Here is a 24412-nt window from a genome sequence, read left to right on the forward strand (position 1 = left end):
ATTTTAGCTTGAGGATGCCATTAATACACATTAGGCCTCCCATACAAATGTTGATCATGAGCAGTGTGGATCGTCAACATGGCGTACGTACCTTAACCTCCAGTTTGTGACTGATGGCCAGGGCCGAGTGCTCCAGGGCCTTGATGACAGAAGCGTAGGAGTCTGAGAACTTGGTGTACTTGCCGACCAGTGCTATGGAGCAGTGCTCTAGCAGCCTGTCTGACCTGTGACGACAGCACGTGCAGTATATTAGTTTAAAGAAAGCCAGCCATTGTGTAAAAGCCATCAAATCACAGAGGAGCAGTTTACAGGCCCATTCAGTTCATTAGATTGACACTTTAATTCACCTCTGACTTGACTTCTACGAACAACTCACCTGTCAGACATCTCCTTCCATTTTGTCAGCATTTTCCTGGGCCTGGCGTCTATGGGCATATTCAGCCTCCGGCTCAGGTAGCTCACCACACCCTGATCCTCCAGCAGTAACGGCACCCGGTAGATGGACGACACGTCCTGCACACAGATGACCTAGAACGAGACGGGCCGGTGAGTTCAGAGCCGCAGAGAGTCGAGGCTCATCAGAGATTAAATGATGAACACGTGTCAGTGACTTACCTGTTTGGGTTCTACGTGGCAAAACATTGAGATTTTTTCTTTCACAGAGTTCTCCAGAGCGGTGGAACAGCGACACATGATCTGTTGGCAAAGATGAGAAGAAACTTCATTCATCCAGAGGGAAAGGAAAGGAGTGATTTCACACATATACAGTAGCATGGAAACATCAGAGCACTTTATCTTTCTTACATTTTGTTTGGCCCTGTCGCGTGTTTATTAGAGATCAGAAAAAGGTTCAACTGTACTGGATGGATCCAATATTTGTCGGTTCAATAAAGTAGCTGTGGAACTGTCTTGATCTTTTCCAGGTCTTTTCCAGGATGTGCTTCTGCAATATTTATTCTCCATGTGCAATTATTGTTACTGCTCTGTATATAGTATTTTTATCTTACATTAGTACATACCTATTGCTTTTTTATATTCCACTCTCTACTTTGCTGCTGTAACACCCACATTTACCCGTTGTGGGACGAATAAAAGATGATCTTATCTTAAGTGAGCACAATTTAGATAGAGTCCCTCAGCATTCATTTATATCATGACCGCTGTCTATTCTTTTAAAATAAAAATTACTGTAAAGTGTCACAGTAATGTAGATCACTGCGGACTACGGAGCATTTCAAAGATTTTGTTGAATTCATGATTTAAAAGGGATCAGACTGTTCTGGTTGTATCGGGCCTGATCTTCCACACCAGAGTATAAATACAAGTGAAACAAGTTCAATCATGTTCGAAAAACATGCCCTGTTCTAGGGCTGGATGATAAAACGATCACGATATGTATCGCGATAGACACGTAATCGATATCAATAGAAAATGCGTTCGATAGAACAATTTTTTTTGCCTCGTTGGAAGAAACCGGAGCAAAGAGTCTAGCTACGCCGGCCGCTAGATATGCCGGCAATCGTCCTCTGGTACCTAGCAATGTATGGAGTGACACGCCTAATAGCCAATCATGTAACAGTATCACGTTTGGTCGTGCCATCTCGTTGGCTCGTGTTTTTTATTCTTCTTAGGTCATAAAAATTATCAATAATTATCGATATCGACCGATATGAAACACTTATATCGTGATACAGTTTTCAGCCATATCGCCCAGCCCTACCCTGTTCTCTAAACATGATTTCAGAGTTGAGTTAAATGTGAACTATTCTTTTGTGTGACAGCAGATGACTCACCAGATCAGGGGACAAACCCAGTCCTCTCAGCTCTCTGACACTGTTCTGTGTCGGTTTGGTCTTTTGCTCTCCTGTTGCACTGGGCTGCACAGAACAGTGGAGACAACGAATGATATCCATTAAAATGACTGCACACAACCTAGGATATCTAACATGTAACACAAGCAGACTAACCACACACACTTGCATTCAAATATCCCATGTACCATTGGATAAAACCGGCCTCTTACCTGCGGTACCAGACTGACGTGGATGTTACAGAAGTTCTCCCTCTTCACTTTAAACTGGAACTGCCTGAAGGCTTCAATGAAGGGCATGCTCTCAATGTCTCCCACGGTGCCTCCTAACTGCAAATACACGCACATATTATTAGTGGACAATTCTTTATTAGGGCCGCCTTTGCTTCAGCGAAGAAAATAACCCTGTGCAATACAACATTAAAATCAAACTTTTTGCTGGAGCAAACTCTGCTAACCTCGATCACACAAACTTGAGGTTCCACACCGTCGTCGTCAACTGGCACCGTTGCCTGTTTCACAACCCATTCCTGGATGGCGTCTGTGATGTGTGGCACCACTGGAATGACACAAAAATCCCAACATTACTCTGGGTTGAACGTTTCTCTTCGCCGTGAAAACTCCTCCGTCAAACTTGACCAGCGGTTGTTTACCCTGCACTGTTTTGCCCAGGTAGTCTCCCCTCCTCTCCTTGTTGATGACAGACTGATAGATCTTGCCAGTGGTCAGGTTGTTATCTTTGGTCAGCCGGATGTCAAGGAAGCGTTCATAGTTCCCCAGATCCAAGTCCACCTCTCCCCCATCATCCAGCACGAACACTTCACCTGGACAGAGTGGACAAAGCAATATCACACTGCGTACTTAACATGAATTATGAATGTGCTGAATCAGAAGGAACCTTTCCTCCGACGTACCGTGCTCATAGGGTGAGAATGTGCCCGCGTCTATGTTGATGTAAGGGTCGATCTTGATGGCCGTCACGTGTAGGCCGCACGACTTCAGGATCGTGCCCACGCTGCTGGCGATGATGCCCTTGCCAATGCCGGAGATGACCCCTCCGGTTACCAGGATGTACTTCATCATTGCACTCTGGTACCTGGAAGATGAGGGTACCACATTGTGCAAAGCAGTTAATGCAGAGGCAACATTCACACGGTATCATGCTTTGGGAAATTTGCCTTCAAGTTCACTTAGCGTTTAAATTTGTGATAAAAGAAGAAGAAGAAGAGAAGTGAACATGTTGGAAGACTTCACATCATAAAGGATGAGCTTAACACAGGGAGGAGAATGAAATATTGTACAACAGTAGCTTTTGTCAGTTTAAAATATCACACAGTCCCTTGGATAATCTTTCTACAGCCTGTTTGACTTGTCCTGGCTTGTTTGAGGGGAATAATTGGGAGGGGTGGAGCTTTCTGTACGGGAACGTCCCTGTGAAGAGCAACTCAGCATGTCCTTGTTCCACAACGTGCAGCCTACTGGCTGCGGCCCAAAATGAACCAATAAAAGTTGACCACCTAAAACAAGTGGTTTAATTGACGTTACAAATGTTCGACGTTCACCAGATGTAAGTTGATCTGCGATAAAAGAAACACTGTCTCTCACAACACCGGTTTCTCTGGACAGAGCGTTTGGTAACCATCACATTGCGGCCCGGGCGGGTGGGAAATTCCGCCCCTCCGGTTTGTCCCCGTCGCCAAAGTCAACGAGACCAAAGTAAAACCGCCAGCACATTTAGCATTGGGCTAACTGTTAGCTGCACAGCTAATAAATCAAAGCAGTCACTTCCATACACGCTAAACCTCCGCCTCCTTTAAGGTCGTGCAATGGCCGACGGGTGAATTTAAAGACGGCTGCCTTGAAGTACAGTCTTTAAACACAACAGGGAAGCTAACATGCTCGACTTCGTCAGGCCAGCCAACACGCACGTGTGCAGAACACCGACCGTAGCTTTCACAATAAAAGCCAAAGCTAGCGATTCGTTAAGTTTACCGCGAAAAGCACGACGGCACACCGTATGTATGCTACATACAACCGTCTCAGACATCACACTGCCACGGTGCAGCGCATGGCTCTCAGAAGAGTTCAACGGCGTCAAACGTCAACTCACCCAAATAGTCGTCAGCCAGAGCCGCCCCCTCATAAAACAAAACAAATCGTAAACGACGAAGTCTTTAGTCAGAGACGATGTTTCGATCCGAGCGGGAAGGCTTCAGCCACAGCGCTTCCCTCCGAGCCCCTGTACCCAAGGGCTCCACACGTGTCCGGACCACGACTCGCGATCACGTGGTTCACTACACACAAAATGGTGCTGCCTTCAGGTGCGCCTCGGACAGTTGCCTGCTCCAGGACCACGCGACCAGGTCCCACGAGTATTGTTTATTGTGCTGAGAATTATTCAGATGCGCAATGGTTTTTACATATTGTCAGAACTACAAAAAATACACAATCATATATTTTTATAAGTTCTTCATGCTAATTTATTTGATAGTTTTTATTTTAAGTTCATATTTTCAGTTTGGCACCATCATTAACCGTTTCTACTAAAATGATTTCTTTTCTTTAAGCAAAAACGTATTTAGCTTTAAAAAGTAAAGAGTATTATCTGGTATTATCCACTGATATTGTATAGAGCTTTAACAGTTGATCGATTAATTGATTAGAACTCGACTAACTAATCGCCAATTATTTTGATAATCGATCTATCGGTTAAAGTATGAGAAACGTCAATATTATAGACAATTTGAATATTTTCTGGTTTCTTTGCTCCTCTATGACAGTAAACTAAATATCTTTGGTGTGTGGACAAAGTTAGGGTTTGGGAAACACGGTCAACATTTTATGGACCAAACAACTAATCGACAGATTAATCGATAATGATATAAAGCTTTGTAATAACTGAGATAAACTTGAGGCCTAATAGTTGCAAACATGTTTATTTAACACCAGAAGAATTTATGTAAGCACAAAGTTTAACAAAGCGAGATATATTTGAGATATTATCATACAAGTAATTCAAACTTTGCTGTGTGTGGCCCTGTGATAGGCTGGCGACCTGTCTAGGGTGAACCCCGCCTCTCGCCCAATGTCAGCTGGGATTGGCTCCAGCCCCCCCCCCCCCCCGCGACCCCTAAATGGATAAAGCTGTAGACGATGAATGAATGAATAAAAGTACAATAGATGAGTGATAAGGGTAGCAATTTTGACATAAAGAAAACAAAATGTATACAAATATATTGATTGATTGATTGATTGATGGAAATAGTTTTGACCTATTTAATAAGATATTGGGTATTATATATTTCATAAACTGATGGTGTATTTTTGATGTAAAATCTTAATCTGCAAAGGCCCTCTGCTGGTGCAAAGGAGGAAGTAGTAGTAGAGCCACAGAGTCCACAGAAGGAGGAGGTCTGGGGTCACTGTTAGTTCACTGGATGGGTCAATAAAATGTAAGACCCCTCGTAACCACAGCTATGATAAGTGTGGTGAATTAAAAGTACATTTGCTTTGGAACTGTAGTAAAATAGAAGCCTAAACACGTGCTATATTGTCATTGACATGTCAACAATATTTTTGACAATGCCACTCCATGTGCTACTGTATTGTACTACACTACGGTAATTGAACACGTGTTCTTAGTTTGTTTCCACCACTCGCTATTGGCAAATTCCTCACATGCACTCATTCTCTTCCTGGTTGTTTATCATCGTGAGCAGAACACAATCCATGTCGGAATCAGCAGGGGGAGCTCATGCTTTACGTTTAAGGGGTTATGTTGAACAAGAGAAAGAAAAAAAGTGTCCCTCTCTTCATGTTTAAAGGCCTTTAGGCAGCCGATAAAGACAACTCCACGTTTGTTTTAGCTTTGCAGATTATACAAGGCTTTTATAAGCAGCGGATTCATTCGCTTGTTGCCCAACTTGTTCTTCACGTCTTATTTTCAAGTGGCAACAAATCAAAATGTCACAAGTCTTGCACAACTTATCGGTAAGAAGATCTATTTATTCACATCTTTGCTTTTCTAAGGAGCTCAAGAATAGAACAGAAGCTTAAATGCCAGTGTCAGAGCCATTGTGTCCTGATTATAGACGTAACAACGCACCAGTGTGACTCCGGTGATAATGTAAGCCGCTGCTCAGAAGCGACAAAGAGGAACTAAATTGGCTCAGCAAACCGTGGTCAGGGGCGAAGAGATGTTTTCTTGTGGGTTTTACAATACACAAGTTCCTCTTTTGCTCTCTGACAAAGAGCGACACATTGTGCCGCTCTGCTCCGTATAATACATGGCCAGTGTCCAAAGTGGTTAGTTACAGTGTACTGTGGAAAGGTCAGTGGTCCTGTGATGTGGATCACAGTGTATTATCCTCCTTGTGCTCAGTGAGATATGAAGCCCGCGCGGGGAGCACTGCACTCTCAATTTTGTCAAACTGTGACTCCATTCAGAGCAAACAACAAAATGTCCACATGGCCTGTGTTGGTTGGATCCTCCGTAACTGGTTTCAATGGGCTCCGTGTGTGTGGGTTGAAAATGAAAATGACAAAATGGAGTTTGTGACTGACGGCTGACTCGCACACAGATAACTGCAGAGCTGATTGATGCTTCCATGTAACACCAAAATCTGTACATGTGAGCCCTGGCAGGCGACTTAATTTCTGGAACATGGGAGGGAGGGGCGGGGGGGCTTAATGAGAGTTTTAATTCATTTTTGACCGGAGCTGAGATTGAATTAAACTCCCACAGAAGGGCTGGATCCTCTCCTCACCACAAGCCATTTCCTCCTATTAGAGATGTAACAGGAGCAGCAGGCAGGGAGACAGGTGACTCTCCGTTCCTCTTTCATTTCATGGAATCATAAACAGAGCTCTTGCAGACGCATGCATCTGCTGCTGCTGCTGCTGCTGCTGCTGCTGCTGCACCGTGTGGTCTGCTCATGTTCTGACACGGCTGGACAGCGCTCCATCGTTCGCTTGTGAGGGGAATATTTTAACATTTCTGCAAATACGCTTCTTTGATACCAATTGATAACCAATCTTATGTCTGGGGTCAGGATGCATTTAGCCTGTACACAGGAGGCAGTGTGACAAAGTATGCCAGGGGGCTTGTGTCTAGACATACTGTCCTTCAAGACAAATTTGCTCCATTTCATAGTTCAGTTGAAGGATTGGTTGCTGTTGAACAGCCCAGTGGGCTTCAACCTGAAAGGTTTCTCAAGGTTTTGGTGACAGTGTGCATAATATATACATCACATACAGTATATACTGCTGTGTTGGTGGCTGTCATTTGTCGGCCATTAGTCCACAACAGAAAACATTAGTAGTATTAGTAGTTGTCCTTGACATTTTCCCTGAAAATTAATTTCTGCTTCTCCACTGCTTCTGTGACTAATAGTATCTAGTCAATCAATTTTTTTCCATAACATACACTCATAGGGACTTTATATTTGGTTGTGTGTCTAGACTGTAGGTGTGGGCTGGTGTGTATAGACTAAATTTAAGACACATGGTAAACGTCAGTCGTCTCACATCTCATGAACAATAGTACTCACACTGATTCACCCCCCCCCCCCCCCCCCCTCATGTGCTGAAGGGGACGTACAGTACGTAAACACCACAGTAACAAGCAGCAAATATGAAAACTGTACGGTTGAATCACTGAGGAGTCACAGTCACAAGCAGTCGGTTGCTGCCTTATTGTCTGTAGCAGGAGATGGATGGATGAAAGAATTTACCTAAGGCTGAGAGAGATTATGATATTCTTACTCTCAACCAAGACTGTGCTCCCAGTAAAACAACAACATTTCAGCAGGTGCTCAAAAATGACACGTGTTGATGTTACAAAGCTCTCTACCCGCTAATGGAACTATGACTCCTGTCCTGCGGGAGCAAAGATGGAAGAAGTGTGACGTTGTTCTTCTGGAGCCACAGAGAGGTTGAGTCACTGGATGGGTCAGTGAAATGTCAGACTTTGCCATGGGAGACCACTGGTGTCTTCCTGTTTTCTGCCAGCAGTCAACATTGGTTTCTTCTAGCCATGGCCACAAGTGTTTCCTAACCTTAACAAAAGTATTCATTTGAACTCAGATTATGATCTTTCCCCAACCCCAACTAAGTGTTGTTTTTTTTGTGCATGAACCCAACCTTCAACCATAATGTTGTCACATCATGTGTATTTCCAACAGCGATTTCAGAAGGTTTTTAGGACAAACGATCTGCCAACAGTTTGAGAACCATAATGGGAGACTAAAACTCCAAGCCACAATGACAGCCACAACGCTGCAGTGATTTAGCGGCTTAAAAGGAAACGGTTCAACATGTGCTTCTTTTTTTGTTGTATTTCTGAGAATGAGATGAGAGGATTTAAATCTTGAGTCAGAGGTCGATTGTGGTTAGCCTATCTTAGCAGTGAGACTGGAAGCAGGGGGAAACACTGTAGGTGTGGTCAAAACGGAAAACTTATACCCACCAACAACTGTAAAGCTCACGGATGAACACGTTTCCCGTTTTCTTAACCGGGGCACAAATGTAAAAGTGACAGCGGATGGTGATCGAGTAGCTGATATGCACCAGGATCAGTTCATACATGGGCAAACTCATAGATCAGCGTCATCGTGCTGTGTAATACATCACATTTCACATGCCAGATGAGCCTAATCCTACACATCCACCGTGGAAAAACGAGATCTGTCTTTTTACTGAAGCTTTGGTAATGATGTGGGGGTTTGCCGTTGAGTGCTGAGGACTGCCTCTGCATGTGAAAGTGTGCCCACAGCAGAGTGGAGTGGAGCGGTGAGGGGGGGATGGGCAGATTACTTTGTTTTACACCATGGTGATGATGCCCCACCACCCCAACCCCCACTCGCTCATGCTCACTGTCTCTCAACCTCTCTTCATTTAGACCGCCATACCGTATATACAGTAGGGTTACTTCATGTAATGGCCGATACAATTGTAGATATTTCTTCTTTTTAAAAGGTGAAATGACACACTGAGAGCCCCTTGGTTAGTTATACTAAGGGCTTTGTATTTAAAACAATATGTATACGACCTAAATCTTCCATTTGGGATTAATTCATGTGTAAATTTCATGTGTAAAAAGTAAATGAGAGACTTTTAGTGTGTGTCGGAGTCTTACCATGTTGGATTAGAAAATCTAAATTGCGATTAAGAGCATTATGGTGGTGTTTGCATTATGGTTTGGCAACTGTCGTCTGACGGCGGACGCTGTGATAAAAGCAATGTTGATGGATGACATGGGGAGGAAAAGTGTTCTCTGCTCTCTCGGGCTGCATCTGTGGTGGATTTAAACCATATTTTGCAACTGAAGTCTTGACATTTATGACCATTGAGAGTGTGAGTGATGCACATCAGCTTCATTACCTAATGACATGCAAACTATATATATATATATATATATATTTATCCCTCCACACACATTGAAATATCCTCATCCACTGCGTTGTGTTGCTGATTTTAAACATATCGATGATATTGCAGTCTCAAGGTCAGTTTCTTCATGCGGTTTATTGCATTCACATTTGCAGTCCAGTCGTCCTTTGTTGTAGGGTTTTGGCTGCAGCCATTTCCGTGCTGTGTTTTAAACAGATTCTCATATTGAGAGGCAGGTGTGTGTGGACCCTTGCTCAGGTTTAATGTTTACTTAGATTCAAAGAAATCCTTTTTTGTTGTTGTTGCTAGATTTGCTGATAAGAAAGAAATTCATGGGCAGGCTCAGAAAACATGAAAACTGTCTTCCTTTTTTTTTAACCACACTACATTGAATATTTATTCTTTCCCTGATAAAGCGGTTAAAAAAAATCCCCAAATCTTTTATTTTGTTCTTCCAACAGAACTCTCTCCAGGTCATCTCAGCCTGGCCTATACATAGCCTGTATATCTTTCCAGCCATCTGTATTCATCTCCAGGCCTTTCTCTGATTTCACTGTGACATTTTAATTTACTGTACTTGCGTATAACAAAAATATTGTGATGGGTTTGCTGGCTCTGTCTGTATAAGATATCGGTCATGATGAGGATGAGTCAGATCAGGTTCGCTGGTTACTGTGGAAAATTTAAAGGCAGAGCCGACCGACCGAGTGAGAAATAAGATGCTTCTTAAAACATTATTGGAAAACAAACGTCGGAGCAGCGAGGCGGCAAACAGAAAGGCGAGAAAAATGAGAAGATACCAGAGAAACTGGGGTTTGGAAAAAAGATATTATCTAAATTTAGAAAGAGCCACAGTCACCTGTCCAACTGCCCTACACCGGTGCAGATGGTCCCAGTGGTCCGTAGATTACAGTATTGTCATTAGCTTTTACCAATTTAACCATATACCTTAAGTTAATTATTTCACCCATTCAGGCCAGGCGCCGGGTTGCAGGGGCCTTTTTGGCGAAGAATGGCAGGTGTAGGCGTCGTTGCCGCGGCTTAGCTGAGACTGGCTCCAGAATAGGGTTGCCAACTGTCCCGTATTAGCCGGGACGTCCCTTATATTGGGCCTAATTGATTTGTCCCATACGTGACCTCCCTTGTCCCGTTTATTGACTGCTACGCTGATCCGACCCCTGACTGATACAACAGCAGCAGTGCTGCTCACGACACTTGAGAATCATCACCGACCGTGGTAAAACACTCGGACAGTTTCTTCTATGACTTTGTCTAGATCCTGTTTGGTGATTTTACCGAAGCTGATTAACTTCTGAGGCAGGCTCTGCCAGGTGTAAGCAGGCAGAACAGGAACTTGCCAAGGCATGAGAGATTACCTGTCATTATGACAAATGGCTTACAACAATACACTGTATATTCACACAAAACCATACTCCGGCAGGCCACCTTTTGCACCTTATTCCATAGTGACAAAGTTGGCAACCCTCCTCAAGAGTAACACAAAACTCCTAACGGACGAGTCCTAAGACAGAGAGCCGAATTAGCAGCGGGCAAAAAAGTGGTTACAGACCTAGTTGGCCGTGTGTGTGGTACCACAGAACTGGCAGAACAATCTGCACATGTCCGGCCTCAGCTTTTAAGCGGCCACCGATGAGCAGATTACAAACAGCCAGGTGCCCAGAGAGGAAGCCCCGCCCTCTGCCGCACCTACACACACACACACACACACACACAAAAAACTCAAAAGGTCAATACTGAAGAGTCCCAGTGTGAGCCGTGACAGCAGGGTTTCCAAACTAGTTGTGTGCTGTGTTTTTTGAGCACAATATGACTTTCAGACGGAGACTTTCCGCTTCCAGAAGATGAATGAGAGAACAGTCTTGCAATGTCAAACTCCGCAAATACATCATTTTGCACGGAGCAGCTCAAACACGCCAGTGAAGTAGCAAGAAGAAAAACATTGTGAGTTGAGGGGGACTTTATCCCCGGTCTACCGCTGCACAGAGAAGAGAAGGAAAACTTTGTGATGAACCAATGACTGTTCGTGGTAGAGGGTTGAGGGAAGGAGGAATGTTTTGCAGTTTTAAAATTTAGTTTGTTGTTCAATACATTTATAGTTGCTTGTTTGAAATAATCAATTTAAAGTTATTTTTAATGTTGTTATAAATAAAGCACTTCAAACTTGAACTGAATGCTTTAAGATGAGATTGTCTTCCACTGGTGCCCCACCCGTCCCCTGTCCCGTGGTGGTCGTGGCCCCAACCACTTCTACTCATAGAAGGTGGCAATTAGCAGCTGTTCACTTTGGCGTTTTGGCATTTGAACATTTCCATCACTTCTTTGCTGCTGTCTCACGACTTTCCATAAGCGAGGCACTGTGGTTTCCAGTTTGCCCTGAAGAAGCAACACCGGTCAGAGGCTGTTTTATTCCTTGTTATATTATAAATGCAACGATGAATAAAGCCCTTAGCAGGCGACCATCATCGTCGCTCGCTCTGGAGAAAATAAATAATGAAATGGGCTCGGGAGAAAACGCACATCTTGCATTCAATGGTGCATTGAGTGCCTCCCTTTTCGGTGTTCTTGCATGCTCCTCAGGGTGAAAACATTTTGCAGGTCTTAAACCACGTTACAGGGTCATTAAAGTGTTTTTTATTGTCCGTGCGCAAAGGAGATGATAAGTAATTGAATGGTATCTTTATTGAGTGCTCTTTAAGAGGCGACAAAGACATATGCTGTCACTGTGCATATTTAAACATGATGCCTTGCTTTTTATGTTAACCTCACAGCATAAGATCACCTGCACCAAAGGAAGTTTTAGTGTGTTTTTCTCGGTTTCGATGGAGAATTTACACAAGTCTGTTGGATTACTGTGGATTGCAGCGCCGTGTGTGCGTGTGCTCTCATTGATTTTATTTGATGATGTCTGCTCCAGACAGAGGTGCTCGTGAGCAGCACTGTGAGGAAACATTCGTCACATGACATCATTAGCCACTTAATGGGAAACAGTGTATTTAGGGGCTGGATGAGCAAAGATTTTATCAAGCTCTGCTGACCACATGTACTGTACATACTGCAGACATCAAAGCTACGTGTGTCGCTTTGCTTTGGGTCTTAACCTGACGTTTGCTGCCAAATTTAATATCGCTATCAACAGTTTATTAAGCCTTTTGACTGCTGAAACAAACATATCAAATTTTAATTGGCAGTTGTCACGCGTATATTAGCTGATATGCTGATACCCCAAAATTATTTGAATTCATATATGACAGAATTATTCTCTGTATTTTGTCCTGAGACCAAAAAGAAGACTGGTTTTGGAGGCTCCTGTGTCATGGTAGCACCAGACCTTAAACAAGAATGGTTATTTACTACAAAGTTAGCAGAATGATACGATGATGTATTGGCTGGGTGGTGATGGGGAGGAAGAAGATGTGCGTAGCAGCGGCATGAGAGAACTAAGGCAGGGGATAAAAATTGTATTTTAACAGACAGCAGCAAGAGGACCGGCTAACAAGGCAGCAATGCTATTGGATGGATGAGACCAGCTGATGAACAGCTGCTCGCTAACATGACGGCCAAGGGAACTGACAGCATGAAAACTGGAAGTGCTCATGCATGAGAGGAGGAAAGGCAGGATGAATGAGAATTAAACTACAGTACTGACTGGACTTACACTACAGCTTGATTTATACCGTGTTGGCCTCCACCAACCACTGACAGAAATATTTGGCTCTTTACCTGCTCAGTGCTGGGAGAATATTTCATGTGTGTTTCTCTCCATGACAGATCCCATTGATGTTATGACCCATTGTTAATACATATTAAAACTATTTCAGACCTTCCATTCAAGCCTCAATGATGTTGGTATTGAAATCAGTGGTTTTTGGTGGAGTTATCCTTTAAGCCTGATGTTCAATAGTATGATGGTGTAAATAGGTCCATTATAAATACATTTTTAATGACTCATGGTACAAACATGTGATTACTTTGTCTGCACCCCGTCAGTTGGCATCATCTTACACATTGCTGAGTGTTTCCTTGACAGTTATTATTAGTGCTCATAGATTACGGTAAAAGAAAGATTAACAATGACTGTAAGGAATGCTTCATGAATATGCTAAATTCTTATGGGCTTGCAAGGTGACTCTGAAAAGTTGATTGCTATCCTTAGGGGAGGACGGCAGTTGTCTTCCATGTAACTTCTATGTCACACTATCTCCTCCTGGTACTGTATCTCTCAATGGCAAATCATTTAAGAGATGCTTGGAAAATACTGAGCATCAGTATAAATGAGAGAAGTGGATTATTCTTCAGACATGGATTTAGAGGTTTCAGTGGGTGGGTAAATTCTTTTTTAGAAAACCTCTCCAGCTGCTGGAAACTCCTCCATCATGTAGGAGCAAACTACAAACTCTCAGATTCTCTGGAGATATATTTTCTGCGCAAAATTCCTTTCATTTTGAATATTTAAACAAAATAAATTGGCAGCTTAACATCAATTCTATCAATATTTGTACTAACCTGCGTCGCCTAAGCGTACACCTCCTTTGTTCCATACTCACTACCCGTGTGTTAATGCTGCAGCGTGTGCAGGAGCTGGTGAGCCGCCCCAGATGTAACTGTGCAGGTTTATATCACGAAAACAATGAACTGACGCTGTAGAGCAGTGCAACGCTGATGTCATCAGGCTTTAAGGCTCACTCCCCCACTGCAACGTTTATCTCATTTAATTATGCTGAGAGGACGACACCAGAGCAGGGCTTTTGAACATGCTGAGATATGGCTTTGTCAAGTGGGAACATCAGTGGGCATCCGTGCCCCCATGCCTTGTACCCCCCTCCACGTAGACCGATCCCTCCATCTTCCTCCTCTCATTCATCGGTTAATTACATCACTCATCTCTCCCCTGGCCTCAGCGGTGTCAGTGGAACCGCTGGGGTTGTTCCCGGAGCACAGATCCTGGGAACCTTAAATCAAAACTCCTCCTGGTGCCGTTGATTGGGACACAGGGAAGGAGGAGGAAGGCCAAACCCCACTTTCTGTCTCTGATTGGACTATTCCTATCAAAATCTTTGCTAAAGAAAGAGCTGTGTCGGGTCTTTTCCCTATTTGCACTCTCCGTGTGTCCGTGGCCATATGAGTTGGTCAGTACCCTTGTTGTGCAGCTGGTGAGGGAGGAGCAGAAACAAAATGACCTTGGCTTGTGTGCAGCTCCAGAAAACCAACAAAGATGCTCATATCTTCACTCTAATTTTAAACTATTCCACAAGCGGGCCGGTGTATGTGAGGCAGGTGGATGGCTGCGTTTTAACAGCTGGCCTGGTGGCCATTTTGAATGTCGTGGCCAGCACATGATGGGAGTGTAGTGAACCACAGCTGTTTAATTTTGGCTGCGAAAGACCTATTCTCACAAACATCTGGATGCACGGCTTCCAGTTTTGACTGTGTTTCATTTCAGCTTCAATAAACGGTGACACAAAAGTGGCTAAAACACTATTACCTCATTACATCATGTACCCCGTCTAAGTTTCCCTCGTAGTGGTAGAACTCTAACGGTGCCAGCAGTAATAGCTGCAGCACAATGGTGCTGGTGGTGGTGGTGGGGGCTCGGGGAGGTCATGTGATCCCTGGAATGTTCTGTTGTGTGTGAGCAGCGGGAGGCTCATGGCCGTCAGCATGAAATGGCGAAGGAGCTTGGTTAATCTCAAAACAGAACAGTATGTTGCTTTCCAGGGAGCAGCTGAGATGCTCGAATATTATGGATGTTGGATCTGAATTTCTGAAGGTCAAAGGAGGACTGAAGATAAATAGGCAAAATCTTTTCTCCTCAAGCATAAAAAAACAAAATATTTCAGTCCCATCATCGCAACTGAGCAAACTCCAGCTCCATCTGTAAAAGACTAGTGTCAAGTTTACTTAGTGAGGCAAAATGGGCTGTTTGTTGTTGCCTGTGAGAACAGCAGCAGGGAAAATAATCCCACGACAAGGTCCATTAGGCAGTCTACTGACTTTGTCTGTCTGCTATTTGGTTCTGAGCAAGTAGTGTAAAGTGGGTTTTAAGAGCATTTTCACTGAAAACAAAGAGAACAGATCTTACAGTCACTCACGCTGTTCCTTAGTGTACGAACATGAACACAAATGTGTCATCTGTCAAGCTACAGCCGCAGACGACACGCACTGGATATTACCGTCACTACATTAATTTGAGCTGATCCTCTATTTTCCTGTAACTTGTAGAGCTTCATCTCACACAGGGAGGGAGAGGCAGGCCTGTGTGATCTCCTCATAGAAGTGGTCGGCTATTGCCTCTGGCTTATTGAATTCCTCCTAGTCACCCCAGGAAGAAAATCCTAATTGACAATTTCACACCAGCTCCTTCCTCCCCCCGTTATTCATTTCCAATCATTAGTCCACGATGACTCTTAACAGTATCCTATCTCTTTATTAAAGTGACTTACACATTTCCTCCTCTTCCCCTTATCGCCACTCCCCTGCTTACAACTGCTCGCAGTGTCCTCGTGAGGCGAGTCTTTGAGGAGCGCACCGAATTGGTTGTATAATTTTGCATTACGTAACTGAGTGAATTAGGCAGGAGATGTGTTTAAAACGAGGGCACGGATTGGTGGCAGCGAGGAATACTGTGTTGTAGCTTTTTGCCTTTCAAAATAAAGGGGGTGGAGAGTTTGTGTGTGTGCGTGCGTGTGTGTGTGTGTGTGTGTGGTCCAGATATTACTCATATTGTGGGGACCTCAATCTGTCCACACAAAAGTAAGACAAGTCCCAAATAATGAGACTTTTCTTGCTTATGAGGACAAAAAGCAAGTAATCTGTGTATGTGTGTGTGAGGACAAACTTGTCGTCAAATCCTTGGTTGAGAAGACACTATGCTGTTTGAAGACCTGGTTTAAAGGTTCAGGTTAGAATCAGGTTTAGGATGGGAAAGGTGAGGGTAGGGGGCCAGGGAATGCACCATGTCAATGAGTGTCCTCACAACTTTAGAAAGACAAAGGTGTATTTGTTTGTGTGAGACAATAGCAGCAAGGGATGGAAGAGGCAAGGCAGAAGCAGATCGAGCTGGCGTGCAGCAGAGGGATAGCTGCATGAGTCATCTCAACTTAGCTGATTGGCATGTGGCCTGAATTCTAAGAGGCCCCCCTCCTGTAAACCTGCCGTTGGAAAGATTTTCCTGTTTAACCATTTAGAGTAGCGATCCCTGGAAATATTTTTTTTTAATTTTGTTTCCATTCTTTGTGTAAGGGCTTGCTCCTGTTGTATTTTGCCCTGCTCTCTGCTGAAGACATCCCCTATCAGTCAACCTCGAGGCACTAGAGTGAATTGTTTTTGTGGAATTTTGCCATGCAGGGTAGCTCTCTCTATTGAATTCATACATGATAGTGATCCTCTCATCAAATTTTCAGCAATGAAGTGACAGATGCCAATGAGCTCACTTGCAAAAATGATGAACTGTTGCTTTCACTTGATCAAATTCAACTTTATTTCAAACTTTGACTTCAGTGTGTCGTTAAATATAGTATTAGCATTAACTGAACATCTATGTTTTAGTCAAAATAAGGATTGGATTATTAAATCTACAAATATCAACTTTTGGATGTAACTGAGCGCTGTACACAGCGCCCAGCAGAGCAGCTCGGGGGGGATGCGTCCAGCTCAAGGAGCTGGTGGCGATGGGTTGGCTGATTGGTAAGTGATTTGTAATTACAACTGCAGTGCCCGTCAAGATGGAGCATGACCTCTGATGAAATTGCAATTTTAAAAAATGGAGGACACTTTGTCCATTTTCTCAACAGTCAACACTGCACTTCCTCACCAAGAGAGACAGAGAGAACGACATACATCTCGATTTATTAGTACAATGGAAACCACTATGCAGTTTAGCCTATACAAAAACTCAACTTTATAAGAACTGAATGCAGGCGATCAAGGTTATGCACTCGCTCCATGGTATATCACAACAATAGGACTGCTGAAGGGAGCCCCTCTTGTTCCAGTTCCAGATCAGATACCCCCTGTGGAGGAAATGCGAGATGACCCAGCGGATGCACCTGATGGATGATGGCATCATTGTTTTTGCAGCAGTTAGTTGACTGCTTATGAGGTAGGCTAGCATATGGTCCTGTTCACCTGAAGTGGTGCAGGTGAACAGCGAATTTGGGCTATAAATAAACTGGACCCTTTAAATGGTCGTGAACAAGAAGTACAGCATTTCACACCAGCTAGTTGAAGTTTCACGTTTTGTTTAGACGTGTATGTTTCATTCATCCTTTCTTAGGTTTTTTGGTAATTCTATTAAACACAGAAGTCAATGAGATTAAAGCTGTTGACGAGTGAGAATCTGTTGTGTATTTTGCAGGACCTCAGCATCAGATGGCCTTGTTTTAGAAAAACAGAAAATATATATTTCAATGCAGACATTTGCGTTCTCATTGAATTAACAACATAATATCCATACATGAAACTAACGCAGGTTTTAAAATAAAAGTTACATGCATGAATCAATTTAAAATGCTCATACAGCAGATCATGCACAAACAGGGTTAGGGTGCAAAATATGGCGGTTTGAGTCCCTGATGAGCCTGGCAGTGGATCACTGTTTCGGGGGCTTCTAAAGCTGATGCATCTGCAGGGGCTGGCAAGTGGAGCATTTGACTGGACACCTGTCAGTGCCACCTCTCCAATAATTTCTTGAATTTATTTGGTCTACTTGCAAAACCACAATCCACTTTACTTTTCACTTACAGTTCTCACATTCTGGAAACTGTTCCCCGGTGCTAAAGCTGGTTGAGCTGGGCCGAAATCAAACCAATTAGATTGTGATGGAAGGCAGAGAGTGAAACTCCTAGGCATATAACCTTTAAATTGATGTTTTCTCCTGGTCCTCCCCAACTGCTTCGAAGCCAAATCCTAATCTAGTTATCTACAATGGCAAGTAATTAACCACTGGCCCTTTTCAATCATGGCTAACAACTGTGTATACTCTAACTCTATTATGTTTTGTGCTTCTGCAGCAACATAGCAGCTCATGTTGACTAAAGGAAATTAAATGTCATGCCATGAAAATGTAAGGACTAAATATCAGCACAACTAAATCATTGTGCTTTACATTGTGAAATTGCACAGGTCGGGTTGAAATAGACTATTTCAAAGAATTATAGAATATCTTCCCAAGACAAACATAAAACATGAAATGGCTCTCTTGACCTCTTCTTCCCAGTAGTAGCTTATTATTGTGAAAGCTCCAACTTCTATGAAATATAGGCAACACAACCTCAGTCCACGAAATCCCTCTTGGAATGTGTTTTTATTTGCACCTCCTCCTCAGATATTCCTCTGATCCACAGTAAACACACTTATCCGTATAGCATTTATCCACAATACTTCACACTGTGTTCTTTGTTTGCCCCTTGGAACAGTACGGTTTCTTCTCTCAAGTAATGAGGAAACAAATAATGCTGAGGCTTGAGACAGCGACTGTTTTTGTGCTGTATTTTTTTCCTATTGTATATGTCAGAGTGCTGATGAAAGCAAAGAGAGCAAATTGTAACTGTACTGAATTCTCTGTTTTTCTTTGTTCATTTGACTTAAGTAAGCGTCAAAAAACATGTCCACCTTCTTGTCCTCCATTATGCATACACCAACTATTCCAATCTGAGCAATGGCCACACTGGAAGTCAAGCAAAAAGCCTGCTGTCCAAGTGAGGGGCAAGACAACATGAATCATAATGGCGCACACTCTCAGATACCCCCTCCGTGAATATTACGCCTGGCTGCACACACAAAAGTGATGCAGAATGGGTGAGGAATAAAAAAAAAGCCAGAGAGAAGATCAAAACCTTCTTACTTATCACCTCTGCACCCTTGGACAGTCACTGCATGAAGTAAACGTGCATGTCGGATCGTTGGCTTCAGGGAGGGATTTTCAGAGGCTATAAGATGATTTCATAAGCACAGACTAAGCATAGTTTGCAGTATTGTGGGCACTGGCCGAGGTGTAGTGGAAGTTGTAGGGATACAAATTAAGCTCTCTCTTTACTGGCCATGGACTTGGGACATGACAGGAAGAGTAAGTTGGGGATGCCATCAACCAAAAATGTATATCTGGTATATATTCTTCTGAACTCACTCTTAGGGAAATGCTGCTTTGGATTTGGACTAAACAGCTCGCAGAGAAGGGGATCCTCGCTACTTTGCTTAACATGATACTATTGAGACCTTTAAGTCTGAATTCAATGTACTCAAGTATGAAATAATGGATTGCCCCTTATAGGTCAGGAAGGAGCTGCCACCCCAAGTGGTAGAGTTTAAGTATCTTGGAAACGTGTTCAGATGAGTGGATGACAAGATCGACAAGCAGATTGGTACAGTGCAGTGGTCGGGAGAAAGCTAAGAATGACAATGACGCTCTTGGTTTACCGGTTGGTTCACATTCTAACCGTCATCTATGGTCATGAGCTTCTGGTAGAGACTGAAAAAATGGTATTTGGGTTTCAACTGAAATGAGTTTCCTTCACAGATCTTCTGGACTAACATCCAGATGGAGCCTGCAGTAGAACCATTAGAACCTCTTTTGCACTAGAAGGGGCCATTGTATCCTATAGGTGCATCCAATTTGAAGAGGACCCTGGGGAAGGCTAAGGACACTCTGGAGGGATTATATATCTGCTCTAGCCTTGGGATGCTTTGGGACCCTTCAGTAGGAAGAAGAAGGGCCTATCAAGTAAATCAATAACGGACTAATTGATGGATAGAAATGCACATGATGCTGAATTCAACATCTCACCCATTATAGCACAGGTAATTTGGCATTAAAAGCTGCTGCTCGACTGAAGAGAACAGTGACACATACAGCACAGCACAGGATGGACCAATCAGACACTGCCCTGCATCACTGTGTTCACTCTATGGACTGAGTCATATTGACGAGGCTTATCCTAACTAAAAGCTGTAGGTGAACGGAGAGGTGTGTGGACAGCAGCTTTCCACTCCCAGACAATACAAGTCAAAGGAGTCATGTAGCAATAGCCCCAACACTAGACACGTGGATTGGGCTAATGGCCATCATGGATGTAGTGGGAGGAGTGGAAATCCATTAAAAGGGTACTCATATATACAGCTCATTTACCAGACATTATCCAAGGCTGTGCTCTTAAGACCTGCAAACTGGCAGATGTCTTCCTCAGGGATGTGTGCTCAGCCCTGTGCTGTTCTCCCGATTGAAAACACTTTCATCAATGTCACTGATGACGTCACCCTCTTCGGTCACATCACAGACAAAGATGTCTATTCCTACGGAGCAGCGGTGAAAGCACTGATATTGTTGTTGTCAGGAGAATAGCCTCCTGCTCAGCATCAGCAACACCAAGGAGCTAATCAGGGACTACACACAGTTGCAGGGAGGGGGCATCGGCCCGTACACCTTGAGGGAAGTGCAGTGGAGTCAACTACTTCCAGTTCCTGGGGATTATGATCAGCGAAGACCTGAGCTGATCAAGCCACACAGGTGTGATCGCCAAGGCAGCGGGACGGCGGGAAAAAGGTTTGAGTTTTGACAGTGATCTCAAGCCACTGGCACTGACAATGATGTTGTCCCGTCAGCTCAGTAAATGCCTGCATGTGTTGTTCTGGACAGCATCGACCAACAGCATTTAATTGATTACTTTAAAAGGCATGTGTTGGCTTTTTTAACGTGGTATGTTCAATACAGCGGTGAGAGACGCGAAACAAACATTTACTTCTATGAAATGTGAACTATATCCCGTTGAGGAGCACCAAACATCTGATATTTTTTTCCCTGTAAATTGCCAAATTTCAGGAGTCATAAAGTGTTTTGAGGATTTTAGGTGCAACTTACTGATGTGGGAGTTGTTAGAGGAGAGTTGGGTGGTCTCATCCTGATCCTTCACTGATTGCAGGGCCATAGGGGAGAATCAGTTTAGTGCTCTCCACAGTCTAATCAGGACCACGCATGGGTTTTTGTCATACAACTCAGCTCTGGAGAGGTACAACCTAATGAATAAAAAGATTGTTTCAGCCTACTGAAATCTGTTGATTGCTCCAAAAACACGCAGCAGCATAATTAAGGCCTGTGTAGATTTGTTAAGCAGGTCGGATATATCAGATATGTTGACTCATCCTTCCTACTTCTAAGTAGTTGTGATTGTGATGCCGTTGCTGGGAGGTGAATGGGCCCAGGGGCCTCGGCAGTGACCTCAATGGAGCTGAGAGTCATGAATGTAGAGAATGCTTCATCTCCATAGCAGTACCGGAGAGAAACAACTGCTTGAGGAAGAGAGGGTGTGAAGGAAAAGTTAAGATTAGCCTCTTAAGTGATTAAAGCTCACACTGGTTTAACTGTTCTGAGTTAAGCTGCTGGTATAAATTATGCTTGTATGCAATCCCTTTGGTTTGCAAATCCTAGAACAACAATATTATTCTGAAACATTTAGACTAGATTTTCTGTGTGCACGATACACTCAGTTTATTAAGTACACTCAGCCAAAACAAATACGTAATTTCAGGTTCTGCTGAGCAATAAAGGTGAGCTAAATGAAGTGGTAGACCAAAATGTATTCAGTAATTCATTTTTATCTCTGCTTTGAAAGAAAATCACTGCTTTGGACAACAACCTTGACAAACCCCGTTTGAGTCAAGCAGTGATCAATGTAACCTTGTGGAAACAGACAAGTGCAGCCTTCTGAAAATACTTATTATCATTCAGTTATTTAATCATTCACATATCGCAAAATAATAAAAGAATCCCTGTCAACAAATGAGAGCAGGGAGGGAAAGCCCCAATCGGCTTCAAGAGGTTTGGGGTGTTTCAAAAAGTCATATGTAATTAAATTAAAAATTGTGTGGGTTATATCCTCCGACTGTAAGTGTTTTCTTGAAGATTAAAGGCAAATGCAACCACAGGGGTGTCATCTTGTAGAGTAGGAGACAAGTTACATCGTTTATTTAGTTTCATACATTTTGCATGTACAGACCTGTGAAATGGGCATAAACAGAGCTCTGAAGCAAAAGAGCAGAAAAACAGCTGAGTGTTTCTGGTTTACATAAAAAATATATCGTCCAATGAACACGGAGCTGGGACATGGCTGAACAAGATTTACTTTCACTCTCAAATATTTCTGGGTTGTTTTTTGACAAGCTGCCAAGAGTCACTTATCAAGGAGCCAGTATATTACATCAGAAGTGCCTGTTGGATGGTCAGAGGTTCAGAACCTCAGGCGGTGGGCCTGGTGGCTGGAGAGAACAGAACGGCCTTCAGAAGGTTGGCCCAGAGGCAGGACAGACAGATGGGCGTCAGGTGGGCGTAAGAACCAGGCTGGTTCTCAGCAGAGACGATGGCAAGCAAGGCATGGGGTGGGACCCCCAACTTATGAGCTGATTGGACCTGATCAGGGCACGGAGCAGTGGGAACTCCCTGGCACTGGACAAGGGAGACGACCAACAGCATTCAGAGCTGCTTTCTCCCTAGGGGGTTTCCTGAAAGTCAGTCAGGCAGGAGGACCCAAGTACAGGCACCGAGGAGGAACCAGTTAAATGATTTAATTATGAGACTTGTAATTTACAGGCAAGCGAACAGGAAAGCTGTGAGCACTAGAACACCAAAGTCCAGAAACCCAGGGGGACACGTGAATGCAGGAATGATAATGAGACAAACTGACAATGACTGTGATATATAGTCTTTGGCTGACGGCAGATCACAAGCAGTTGATGTGGGTTAGGCTTTTAGGGCTGAGAGATTTTTAAAGAGTGAGGAGATGGGAAGGGAAAGCCAGGTGACTGCACTGAAGGGAAACAAGGCAAGATGGAACAGGAACCCTAACAAGAACAACTATTAACACCGTTGATTTATGGCATGGTAAGTCAACACAATTAATTTTGTTTTCTAAGAGTAACAAGGCCCATTGTTCGCTTGCCTTGTCACATAAAGGACCTACTTTTTCCTTAAATGTATGACTTGCTCATGAATCGCTGCAGAATTGTCCAAAATAAAATGTAATCCCTAAGAAAACCATGCTGCTGATGAAAAAAAAAAAGGGCACTTCTCGGGGACCGGTCTATAAGTGTGTGCAATTTGAGGCGGCTTGATTGAGTTTAAGTGGACTGTTGGCCCTTGTCAGAGGTATATGCTTTGGCACTCATTTATTACCCTGAATAAACAATCAGTAATATTTAACAATGTACTCGTTATTATTGCCAAAACCACAAGCTGCAAATGTGAGTCTTTGCGCCTTTTAACTCATTTTACATATGTTCCCCTCCTTAAAACTGCTTAAGCCCTCCCACAATCCCCAAAGCTTCCAAACCCGCCCCTGCAGCTCTGCAATGGAATAAAAATCACTGGCTCTAGTGGTAAAATCTCTGAATTCTTTGTAAAAAAAACCAAAACGTTTATCAATCTGCTGTACTGGCAGGCAGAAACAGTCAGTTTATTCCATTTATGTTCCAAATCCACCTTGTTTGTGTACCAGAAGTCTGAGAAGTTGTTCCTCCCCCAGCGTGACACTGGAGAACAAACTGTCTGACACTAGGGAACACACGCAGCCTGCTGATAAGGCTTTGGGTCTGTGTGTAGAAACACTCATTTGTCTGGTCTATTACTCCTCGAGCTCCAACACACATTACTGCAAATTGTGTGTCATCAGGACCAAACAGTAAAATGGAAAGTACACAGCACGAACTCGGCAGAGTGGAAACACACTCACGTGACACTGCACGATTTTTTCCATTTTAATATTTAAAATAGATCTTTATTACACGACTTATTATTGAAATGTCATCTTAAACACACAGACACACACACACACACACACACAGACACATAGCTAGTTGTTGACTTTGCTATGACTAGGACGGTGTAGTGTTCAGTGGGTAGAGCTGGAAACAGGTGAAACAGGTGCCTGGGAAATGAAATGAGAATAATGTATCTTCAGGAGTGACTTGTCATTCACATGCTGAGGAAACAAATTGCAGATTGCAAATTACAGATCAGGTTGCCAGCATTCTGTGTCTGTATGTTTTGTTGCTCTGTATCTCAACCCAGTCAATGTTGCTATTCATTCATTACAGCAGCTAATTACATGCTGTACATTCAACCACTCATAGCTGGATCTTTCTGACTAGCTACACAGATCGCATCCATTTGAGCTCAGCATCTCTTGCTCGATGGGCCGTGGCTCGCCA

The 24412-nt window shown here is 43.4% G+C and overlaps 1 protein-coding gene and 1 long non-coding RNA gene across 3 annotated transcripts in view; one reads left to right on the forward strand and one right to left on the reverse strand.

Moving 5' to 3' along the window:
- Window positions 1–24412, reverse strand: part of ctps1a (CTP synthase 1a) — a 41926-nt gene that overhangs the window by 3773 nt on the left and 13741 nt on the right. Inside the window, exons 1-9 of one of the 2 annotated variants that reach the window (XM_035635606.2) lie at window positions 3921–4104; window positions 2725–2906; window positions 2464–2634; window positions 2269–2369; window positions 2024–2140; window positions 1794–1877; window positions 616–696; window positions 377–528; window positions 92–224 (exon numbers count right to left, since the gene is read on the reverse strand). In XM_035635606.2, the coding sequence (XP_035491499.1) occupies window positions 92–224; window positions 377–528; window positions 616–696; window positions 1794–1877; window positions 2024–2140; window positions 2269–2369; window positions 2464–2634; window positions 2725–2893 (1008 nt within the window). In that variant the 5' untranslated portion in view covers window positions 2894–2906; window positions 3921–4104. Of the gene's footprint in view, window positions 1–91; window positions 225–376; window positions 529–615; window positions 697–1793; window positions 1878–2023; window positions 2141–2268; window positions 2370–2463; window positions 2635–2724; window positions 2907–3920; window positions 4105–24412 lie in introns of those variants that run through there. The other variant, XM_035635607.2, reaches the window with a different exon arrangement.
- Window positions 5633–23405, forward strand: LOC118311590. Its single transcript, XR_004794024.2, has 2 exons — window positions 5633–5800; window positions 19734–23405. It is a non-coding gene; the product is annotated as an uncharacterized LOC118311590 (long non-coding RNA).

Source organism: Scophthalmus maximus, chromosome 5, assembly GCF_022379125.1.
Source record: "Scophthalmus maximus strain ysfricsl-2021 chromosome 5, ASM2237912v1, whole genome shotgun sequence".
NCBI lineage: Eukaryota > Metazoa > Chordata > Actinopteri > Pleuronectiformes > Scophthalmidae > Scophthalmus > Scophthalmus maximus.